The 11,918-nt window shown below is 42.6% G+C and overlaps 1 protein-coding gene across 1 annotated transcript in view; it reads right to left on the minus strand.

Annotated features, from left to right (window-relative positions):
* LOC127018361 (ubiquitin carboxyl-terminal hydrolase 40-like) overlaps window positions 1-11,918 on the minus strand; it is a 75,498-nt gene that overhangs the window by 31,135 nt on the left and 32,445 nt on the right. The window contains 1 exon segment of the mRNA XM_050899952.1: window positions 523-609. Within this exon segment, the coding sequence (XP_050755909.1) occupies window positions 523-609 (87 nt within the window).

The raw sequence follows: 11,918 nt of genomic DNA on the forward strand, positions 1-11,918 counted from the left end.
CTTTAGTTGAACAAGTTCTGTCGCCCAGTTTGAAGATGCACCTTTTACAAATCACACCTGCAAACTCAACGCTTTCCAGCCGCTACTCATCGGCGCTGGCACTCTCTGCCAAAAGTCTGGACTGGCAGTACCGACAACTGCTTCCTTCGCTCCGTGCACAGTTCTTCCTGACTCCTCTCACTCCAATTCTGTGCATTCAGAGTCTGATGAGCTACAAGGAATTGTGGCAGGCTCTGCCATGACTGCGTATCATTCTGAGGACTGCTGTGTAGAAAAGGAGCGGCTAGCCACGCACGAAGCAGTCGGGCTACGTTCATTCTTGGGAAAAAGCAAGGATGTCTCTTTACTGCTTGGTGAAAGATCAAGGCACTCTTCCCCACCGGCCTTTTGGAGCTGAAACGCTTCCTTTGCCTCGGTGTCTCTTGGCAGCCTGAAGTGACGCACGGGTGTAAGGCAAAGTTCTCCAGGAGCAGCAGAGCTGACCCAGGCATGACAAAAGCTTTTAAAAGCAGCTTGACTTACCTCTTTGACAGAGGCAGTCTCTTCCACAACTATCTCCATCTCCGGGCTTGCGTTTTGGTCACTCCCAACCATAAAATATAAGAACAGCTAAAAAAGCAAGGAGAAGCTATCAGAAGATGTATTTAAGTATGGAAATACTGTGAAATAACACCCCCTAATGCACACACATATACCAGCTATTGCAAGTCTGCCATCAGTCAAACAGCACTGCAACTCCTTTGGGCTAAAGCAAACAATCTAAGCAGGACAAACAGAGGAGCACGTGCAATTGAGTTATGGCCATCCGTAGAGCTTCATTAACTGTCTCTACCACTTGTCTGCTGCAAATGAGAGAGAAAACCTGCCAGCACTCTGATCTTTAGAAATATACAACTATTTTTTCCCTTACATATTTACAACTTGTAGATATATCAAGAGCAATATCCCCCTTTTCTTACTTTATGCTCTTTACAAAAGTATACGCACATCAGAGCACAGAAGCTGGACAACCACAGACGAATGAGAAACGATTTACCATTAGTCATATGAGCTACATTAACTGGTCATATATATGCTCTTGGCCTTCTGCAACCCAGATAAATAGTGTGAGCCTTCATGCCGATAGGTATAATTCTCAGTGTCACCGAGCATTTTTTTCCATGCCGTTTACAACCATTACCAGAGTAAAAAGAGGACTACGTGAAACATTGGGAAATGTAAACAGAGCGTAAAAGCAGCACGAGACTCTGTTCACTCACACCGCTACTATACCTGAGTGGAAGCTGGAGCTTTCCCATGACACAGCCCTAGCAGGCTTCCCATTTTCAGTTCCGCTTCCTTGACGGTATAACCTCAGGCACTTCAGGGAGGACAAAACCAAGCACATCAGAAGCTGCTGCTTCCTGAAAATATCCATTCTATTAGGCTGCTCTTTAGAGTAAGATAAAAATGTTCAGTGACATTCCGAGAACTTCACTTCCACAGTGCTGACATCAGATCTGTAAGCCTCCTATGACAAGAGCAAAGCAACATTTGCTTAAAGGTTCCTCCCCACCACCTCTTGTATATGGGGTGAGAGAAGCATTTCGGTTGGAAGGGATCTTTGTAGGTCGTCTGGTCCAAAGCCCTGCTCAAAGCAGAACCAGCTTTGAAGTCAGGTCAGTTCACTCTGGGCTTTTTCCAGTCAAGCTCTGAATACCTCCAGGGATGGACATCTCCCAGCCTCCCAGGGCTCCCTGTCTATTGTTTGACCACTCCCAAGGTGAATTCCCTTTCCCCCCACCATACCAGCGGGAACTTCCCTCGCTGAAACTGGGGTCTGCTGCCTCTGATCCTTTCCATGTGCTCCTTTGAGAAGAATCTGGCTCTGCCCTCTCTATAGGTCCACCTTAAGGAGTTAAAGATGGCAGTTACCCCTCCTCCCCACAAGACTCTTCCTCTTCAGGCTGGAAAAACCCAGCTGCCCTCCTCTTTCATGTCTGCCAGCTCCCAAACCATCCCGGGTGCTCGCCTCTGGACTGGCTCTAGTTTGTCAGGGCTTCTTTCTCATGCTGGGAGCCCCCAAAACGGACACAATCCTCCAGATGTTGTCTGACAAGCGCCGAGTGGAGAGGAATTAATCTCTCCTTGGCTTCCTGGCTGCGTTTTACTAATGCAATCCAGTAGCAAAATAGCAAAGACCCAGAAGACGCTTCCCAGCGAGCACAAAGCTGATCCACTCCCTTTCCCACCACTGCCCCAGCAACGGCACCAGCAAAGCTGGGGTTCCTTTTCTGCTGAACACCGCCCATCAGGAGCACAGTTACACAGTGACACGTGGTATTGCATGCTCATCTAAATCCAAGAGCAGGCTATGGCATGAACATGTTCCTCCACTCTTCGGGAAGCAGAAATCCACACGTTATTCAGTGTGCTTCAGACATCACAGACACAAGCCGCCTTCTCATAGTGAACAGGAACCTCACAGTGCTTCCTCCATCACCACAGCACTCAGGTTTGCTGCTCAAGCTGTTCTGAAATCCAGCCTTGTGCATCAATACTCTAACAAATACATTCAGTCCATTTTGTTTCAGGAAATATAAAGTTAGAAAGACATGGAACAATGACTCTGCTTCCTGGAACATCCAGAAAGTTACTCTGTAAATGGATTAAACATGATTCAAAAAGAGATCATTTAGAGACTTTTCAATTTATAAATCAGTATGGGAAACAGAACTTCCTGTTAATTGCCACAGTCTTGAAGGACACGGCCAGTGGTCAATACGCAACGGCAGCTATGCTAACCAGTTCTACTCATTAGGGATACAAGTAACAAAACCAAGCTGAACATTGAAGTTTAACCTCTAGCTTTGTACTGGTACTGTCAATAAACAGTAAAACTGGGAAAAACCCCCACACAACTGCTTCAGTTAAGTCTGGAAATCAGTGGAGTTACGTGTGTGTACTTCTCCCAGGAAAGGACAAAGGGAAGCTTAAAGTCTCCCAATCGAACTTCTTACCGAATGATGATTAAATAAGGACATTTCCTGGAGACAGAAGTTTCCCATTTCCGCTAACAGGTCTAAGACAGCTGTCATTTGCTGTAACAAAAAGGGCAGGAAAGAGAGAGAGATCTATCAAGTAATTCAAATAAGAAGAAATTTGGCTCCGAAGCTTAGACAGATAACATGGTTAAGATTAACGACAACAGGCTTCTCTTAGAGGCCTCCCTCTGGAGGTATTGCATCAAAAATACAGTTGGAGAGAGATTCCTCGAGACTTCATGAACAGTCTTAGTTGTTATCCTTTCAGTGAAAGATTACTTTCTCTTTGAAGCCAGCTGTTAGCCACAAGCAGTAAAATACCACAAAACTGACCAAGTGCTTCCAAAGGTAAAGGCATCAACAAAAACTTTACAGAAAGAAAACTGGAGTGTCTTAAAGAAAGGAATAAGGTTAAAAAAAAACACCAACAAAATCATCTTCAATTCTGAGTGTAATACTTTAGTAAGATGACATGATTATTCCTACTCAAATTGCTTCTGAAAAATAAGAGCTTCATAAAATGTGTTTTATTCAAGACTTACACCCTTTTTTTTTTTTTAAGCTAGGAAAAATAATCATTTTATTCAGAATCTGATGAATTTTAAGTCCTCTGCACCCTCTTTCTTTCCAAAAAAAACCCCCTAAGAGCAATGGATTTGCTGTTTTGAACAGACTGATGCAAAAAGCAGGAAGCCAGCCAGTAAATTCTAACATTATCAGATCTAAAAGTAAAGCCACTGAATACTTACCTAGTTCCTCCTCCAGCTGAAGCTCCCGTATTGCTTTCGTTTTGATATCTGACATCACCTAAAAGAAAGCAATATTAACACCTCCGATACAGAATGCCAGGAACACTCCTGCTCTTCAAATGCCAGTCCACAAGAGGCAGCCTTCACTTGAAAGGCATCCTAGTTACGTTCTTATTCCTGTTAACACTATACACAGCTGAGAAAAACAGGTCTTGAACATTATCATACCAAATATATATAATAAATAAGTGCACTGATACCATAACACACTGGCGGAAGTTTTCCTTAAAAACAGTATTCCAATGAAAATGAAGCGGTATTTAATTTTTGGATTTATCAAGAGACTAGTGTTTCACAAACAGTAATTCTGTGAGCAAAACTAAGTAATACTTCATATTTTCTGTAGCAGGAAATAATTTAAAAGGCAGAAAAGGTACCCGAGAAGCCCACCCCTTGGGGAAAACCAGCATTTTTTTCCCATCCTGTGCTGAAAGCAAGAAACAATACTTTCCTCCTCTTTTAGCTTTTGTTTACTGACATAGCCTCAAACACACATTTACAGGATGGTCTAAAAAGAAAATGGTTTCGCACTAAAACACACTAATGTAGACTGCACTGGTTTAAGTTCCCAGCATTACAGCCTTCTTACACAGCAGTCAAAGTCTTCCAGCACCTCTGAGCTGCACACTGTTTTCATCACAGAAAAACTTCAGCCCCAAGGCTGAGTCCACTCCCCATTAATTGGCCCACGTGCACCGGCCAAGCTTTTCAGGGCAACAGCCTGTGTTCCATCCCTGAGCAATCACACTGCTTACTGTTTCAATAGTGGCAGTCATTTTAACGTGTTGCTCTTCGTCATCCGTTCTGCAGAAGTTTTGAACTTGGAGCCAGCTGATGTCATACGTAAAAGCAGTCAAATTGCCACTTGACACATTCACGAAGCTGGAAGAGCGAGCAGTGCAAAGACGGTCAAAGACAGGAAAACTACACGCTGTCTGGGCTAGATCGCTAAATACCAGAGCTCTCAAATAAACCGATGATGCCGAGGTCATTAACAGGGACGGCATGTCACAGAGTTAGAGGCCTCAGGCAGCATCCAGGCACCTCTGGGCTGGTTACTGAATAAACCAGTCAAAACTATGTTTTGGTAACTGGCTTTCAATGGGACTTGAGCTTCTGAAGGCACTTCAGAGTCTAAGTCACTTCTGAGGCTGGATTTAAGGCTCCTGGAAAAAAAAAAAAATATTGCAAAAGTATATCTAGTCATAACTAAAATCAGAGATTTTTCTCTGTCTCTCTGCTACCGCATAGAAGCACAGAAACAGTTCTTGGTGAAGAACCCTCTCACTGCTTGATTTCATCTCCATTTTTCAGTACCGTTTCAATTAGGAAGTCAGAATTTATGTAACAAGCACATACCAGCACCTTCGGAAAATGGGAACCTAACCTCAGGGCTATACGCTGGGAAGTGAAAAGAGACCAGGCATTTGCCCCTGGCAGCTTTGGGTTCAACTGGGAGATTCAGCAGACCTGCATACTCTTCTGACACTGCTCTGTTCTCTCATCCTACCAAGTCCCTCGGGGAACCACACGACTCAAACCTCAGAAATTCAGGTTATGCCAAAGATGTGCCAGCACACTGGGCACAAGTGGTTCTCACTAGGTTTTTCCCTGTACAAGTGGAAGTCAAAGGATGTGACTGCATCTGCACTTCAAGAGCAAAGAAGTATCTCATAGTTGATAAGTACCTGATCCCCCAAATTTAACATTACATTATCTTGAATTCAAAAGCTCAAAGCGACAATTAGTTAAAAGAATATAGAGAGAGAGCTAGAATAATTTAACGGAACAGATTTTGCCAAAATTGCTTTTTTGTTTAATTATACTTGTAATCAAAACGGTTACCTCTGGTCATGGCTGTCTAAGATTAGTACTTGAGCACCCATCCGTCAGACCAACACTTTTGACTGTTTCCTTCATATCTTCTTCACGAAAAACTTCCCAGTTCTTGCCTTCTTTATCGGTCCTGAGCCGTTCTTTAGCATGATTCCTCCTGATGGTGCTAAGGCTCTGCGCAGATCACCCAGTTTTGTGCTGCGTGAAAAGACGTGCTGCGATTCTGTGAAATGCTGACCCTTCCCTCCTTCGTTATACTCCGCTAAACGAAGAATGTTTACGACCACAGGTTCATGATCAGGGCCTGTCATCACCTTTGTACCACCAACCTGAAGTCAGGAACGCAGTGGTCATCAGTAAAATACAGAAAAGACTGGACAGCAATAAATGACAGCAATAAAATTACTGAGACAAAAAGATGGACCCTCTCTCCTCCTTAGAAAGAAACCACCTTTGACCACATGCCTACTGAACAAACAACTAGAGTAACTCAAAGGTGGTGGGAAGAGAAAAACCTAATGCTAAGGTCTGTTCCAAGCCTGCATGTATAGTAAATGTATCTGTAACTGTAGCTGGGAAACCAGTGGACACTTGGTCTCCATCAGATTAAGAACAGAGGAATTTAGCCCTCAGCATATAAAGAACTACCCAAAAGTGTGACTGAGGCAGATCAAGAGAGGCAGATTTTAAAATCTGGCCTTTCTGATATTCAGCCTAGGCAAAGAATATAGTTCCTTGCCAAAGACAATTTCAGCACGCAGGAAGCTGGAGTAGTGAAGACCATACCAAAGATACAACAACGACAAGAACAACTCTGTTACTAGATGTTTTCTTTTGGATTTTTTTTTTTTTGGGGGGGGGGGGGGGGGGGGGAATAAATCAGAAAGAAAATGTATACTTTACAACAAAAAAATCTTTTAAAAGTAAAGTTTTATTCCATTACAGAGATGGAATAAAATGCTGTGTTACCGAACCACTGAGGCAAGCATTTCCAAGTTAAGCAGAAGCTTAGTATTAAAAGGAAGATGCAACACTAGAAAAGGAGCACAGTATTTCAGGGAGACCATACACAAAAGTAGTCACTCACAGTTCTAATTTTATATGTGGAATGATTCACTACAGGGCATAAGTTTTTGTTATCACATTACTATCAACTGATCTCCTTCAAGAGGCACCAGGTGCTTTCAGAATATACGCCAATGTAACCAGCACTGGATATCTACAGGCACCTATCAATCTGACCACATCGCATTCTGCAGAGTGTAATTCTGTTTATAATTTTATCAAGCAGCACATTGTACATCACTCAAGGTATAGTGACAAGCTGCAAAAACACAGTGTCCTAGATGAGGCTGAAGCAGTGTCCCCAAAGCCAACGTTGATATGTCAGCAGCACATCTGCAGAACAGATGGTATTTCCAAAAACGTGTCTGGAGACTGCGTGTTCTCTCTTCAGAACTGACAAGGAGAGAGAGGGTATTTGGGTCTTTTACCTCTTTCCCATTCCACACGAAGATGTCTGCTCCATCAGCCAGCCCAACGCCATCCAGTGTCAGCTCATCTCCTAAAAAGGAGCAAATCATTAAGTTCTTGCCCCCCACAAAAGCAGGGTCAGCTGGTAAACTGAAATACGCTGGCACGTTCTACTCCGGCTCAAGCGTATCATTACAAAAGCTGCTGTGCGATCAGCATTTAGAGGGAGTAAGTTAGGGGTCCCTCATGTAGCAAGAGCAACGCAAGCGGGCACACACCCCTACAGCACTCTCACTGAGGAAAGAGGGCCGCAGCACGAAGGTTTCCATTCAATTTCCCTCGCAAACTGAGGCCCAAGTGAGCACTTGGCAAAGCTGCTTGATCAGGATTATCTACACGAGATTTACAGTGAATGAATAGATCTAAAATAAAAAGGCTGGATTTCATAAACGAGCCACATTCCAGCCCATTCTTTGAAATACTAATGCCCATGCTGCAGTTTCTTTTACCTTCCTACCATAAGCCAGATTCAGATTTTTTAAAAGTCATTGTCATGTAAAGAACTGTACTAGCATCGGCACAAATATTTACAGCAGCTATGAGTGCCTCTGCATTTTGATGTCAACATTGTGAACGTTGGGTTATGTTCTGGTAGAACCCTAATTTCTGAAACAGACCACAAAGACTATAAAATTTAAAAACGGCTGAATAGGCTTTTGAAGACGAACACCTAGAATTGTGTAACAATGCTGGAGACAGAACTCATGGTTTTAAAATACTAAGGTACTCTGAATAAATTAACGTACTCTTTAGGTCAGCAGTTTCCTTTACAAAATTCCTGCTTCAGCTTAGGTCTAACCTACATTTTTCTTGCTGTCCTCCTCCTCTACTAGGTAACTACTGTGAGCAAACATTCATAAGCAAATGAAGGTCATCAACAGACTGATGTATTTTGTCAGCACATGGGTTTAACTTGCATAAGATCTGCAGTCTTACTGCACTTCACCAACAAAACTACATCTAAAGGTCTCAAACCCTTCATTTCACTGATAACAGTGTCCTAAATAACTTAACAGCAGTGGACTTGCACGGAAGTTTGAGTTTGAAGAGTGTTCAGTGGATACACGTCTCCAAGATGTTTTACATATGAAATCCTCGATGTCTGCAGTAAATACAACACATAAATAACGTGGAAGCCTTGTATTAGCCTTACCATCAAGTATCTGGTAAAGATGCAGTGCTGCGGTAAAGGCTTGGCAATACTGAGAATCATGTCTCCTTCCCAAGATTCCAACATCTAATTGGGAAGAAGAAAAGAAAAAAAAAAATTTTATATATATATAAAACACCAGCAAGCAATAACTCCCATCACTCAAAATTACACCTTTGCTGAAAGCTGTTACAGCCTGGCTACCAAGCTCACTTTGACACTTAACAAGTCACAGCTATTTACTTCAACAGGCCCAGTAACACGAAAACAGTCAAGCATTTAGGACTTGGCCTTTCAGCTAGTCACCAGATAGACGAAAATAAAGCTTAACTGGACACTAACCAAAGGCTGTGAGGTACAGGGAAAGCAAACAGTGTTTCCTGACATTAAGTTAGCTTTGATTCAGTCTCTCTGAAAAAGCATTTTATAAACGTCATATTCCTTTAACGTAGTAGAGAACAAATGCAAAGATACCACATTCATAGTGAAGCTAAATATTTCTTTTCACTGATTTCTTTTTTCTAAACTACTCTGATACTTCGTTTTAAGGCAGCTAGCTCCTTGAAAAATACAAAGACAAATCTGTCACAACTGAAATGTGAAGAATAAACCTGGACTTCTGCAAAGTGTCAATCCATGCCCATGTACATGCTGCCTAAATATAATTAGCTTATGAGAGCTTTAAAGTCTACATAGTTGAAGTTTCATCAATTTCATGGCTTCTTCAATACTTCGAGACAGACCTCCAACCATGTTCCTTCTGTGTAAACCCATATAGCTTTTTAGCCCCTAAAACCACATTTACTGTTGAAAGTTTCTCATGGAGATAAAAATTACGGCATAAATACATTTGTAAATGTTGTGTGGCTCGAGTAAAAATGAAGCGTTTGAGTTCATTTAACACACGAGCGAATACCTGGAATACTGATTGTCGAAGCTCTCCGAGCGTTTTTCTTCTATCAATAGTCAAATCCACAACACTCTCTTTCCAAGTACGTGAAGGATGCAAAGCCCCATGGTGAAATTTATAACAGGAGCTCAAATGGAGGTGTAAATCAATGCCGTTGTTTGCCGAGTCACATTCCGCTCTTTGAAAGAATAACACAATAATAAACCGTTGGGCGGCTCGCTTATCTCAGAGACGCTTCTGTGCAGTTGTCCTGGAACTGATACCCTCATGGTTAAATTCACTGTCACATTTCCCCCTCCATCAAGGGGTAGGCAGAGAGGTGCTCAAAGATGACAGCGATCTACACGTTGTACGTAAACCTCCTCCACAGAAGCACCGCAACAGTACGTTCTGTGTGTTTCTACACCTTGCTTCTACCTTTCTAAACAGAAGGGCAAACTTCACCTTTAGGGACGCGGAGACTGGAGGTTTTTTTCAGGCTACGTTCCAGATCAGTACTCTGCTAAAATGCAGAGACAGAAAAACTGCATGGAAACTGAGTCAGGACAGACACAGCCATGCCTTCCTCCTTTATACCTGTATCCACTTCTACCAGCTAAATGTAGCAGCAAATAAGCTGTGTAAAAACAATCAAGGAGTGAAATTTGCACAGCACAGATATATCACACAGGACCTGGGTCTCCTGCGTGCGTCTGTATTTGGATAGCTTAACTGTGATTCAGGCGTATCATCAGTTCTGTGTGTTCCTCAACAGAAGGAAAAGTTCAACCAACCTGATACCACTAGCTCTTTCCTCTACGTTTCTGCAAAGGATACCATTGATCTGTTGTTTCACAGTAAGCAAGTCACTCCCCTTCTCCAAGGGAGAATCCCTCGACAAACATCATTAGATAATGTAGTCCATTCTCCTTCCAGAATGGCCCTGATTTTCACAAAAAACTGGTACCATTTTACACTGTCAGTTTCCCTTCAAATTCTGTAGAGCGCCTAGTTACACCACTAACAGGGAGGCAGGGAACTAGCAGAAGGCAGAATCTGGAATACACGTTGTATTCCTCGATTAACCTCTACGACATTGAATCATTTTAGTATCTGGCTCTACTCAATGAGGTTGGACTACAGTTACATTAATATACCTCTTTTTTTGCAGCTCAGTATTAGCAGCATTCATTTCATTCAGAAGGTGTTCAGGAATTTGGTACCTTGGATTTCCTTGCGCTGCAACAAATAATATAGGCTAGTTTGGCCTCAGCTGCTTAAGGCTAGTAGCTGCTTAAGATGTGTTTGGCAAACAAGAAAAGGGATCAAGATGAGACATTACAGTACGGTAATCATTGAAAATTCAGAGCAATAATGTTGCATCCCTTCGTATTAGAGAAAATCAAACTCCAAGATCATACAAAGAACAAACAAGTGCTTTTACTTCTTCCCATCCATCTTCCCCTAAGGGAAACGGATACATGAATGCCGTTAGCAACAACTTGTATTTGTTTCAGTAGGCGATGTTCTGCTAGTGTTTGTGAAGCGTACTAGAAAAAAGTTAGTGTCAGCTACAGCCAAGTAACTGGTCACTACCTCCTTGGAGGTAACCTCCGTGTATCTTAGGTAACCCTTCTTACAAATGAGCACTAGAAAGAAGACTGTATCTTCAGCTCTTGGAAAGGACAGGAAGACCCAACAGCCTTTGCCCTCCAGAAAGCAAACTGCCAACGAAGGAAGGAAGCCCCCGAATATCAAGATGAGCTTTGTGTACCTTCATGCGGTCTTTTTAACTGAGATTTTCGATAAAACAGCATGTAGGCACTCTCACCCTGAAATTGTTTCTCAATATCCTTCTCCTTGATCGGCTGGACTTTGGAATCATTCAGATCAAACCAATGGCAACCAGCAGAACCGTCCCTTAGCCTTGCAGGTTCTTTTTCTGAATTCCACTGGACCTCGTTCTTCTGAGGAGGGCTTTGGAGATCTCGTCCTCGAGAATCGGACTTAAACGGGAGCTTGTGTTTTGCCTTCAGACCAACCTTATTTTCATCAGGACTGAACTGAAATATCTGAGGATGATTCTGCAAATACTAAAAGGAAAGCAAGGACAAGATGAAGAAGATGGCCAGTTTTAAATGGAGCAGCCTGCATTAGCTGCTTCACCTGATTCATTCTCAAATAGATGCACAAACCCCAGCCCTTCAAACCTGCTTTTATGATGCTTCCTCATGTATTTCCTCAGTTTAGACAGAAAAATGTAATCTTCCTACCACCACTTATCTGCCTGAGGTTTTATATGCTGTTGCTGGCTTCATTTCTTATACAACTTCAAACTAGCACGCAAGAAATTGCAACAGAATTGTTTTCAACCTACATGCATCACTAAGAATCGAATCAAACTACCTTCTAAATTTCAAGGATTGCTTGTGACACTGGAATCCTTTTCAAACCCTGCTCACAAGCGCATACTCTCTGTTCCTGGAAAGGTGGCACAGGGAGTGATGGTCTAGAGGCAATCAAAAAGCTTCTGCTTTATCAGACACACAGAGTACCATCCCAACTAGCTTAGCCCTCTAACACTGGTACTTTCCACTCCCTAGTAGCTGCGGAATTGCTCCCTTCTGTATTTACCAGACAGGGATCTCGAGCTCAACTCTGGTCTGCTGAGCTGTACC

This window comes from Gymnogyps californianus, chromosome 7 (assembly GCF_018139145.2).
Source record: "Gymnogyps californianus isolate 813 chromosome 7, ASM1813914v2, whole genome shotgun sequence".
NCBI lineage: Eukaryota > Metazoa > Chordata > Aves > Accipitriformes > Cathartidae > Gymnogyps > Gymnogyps californianus.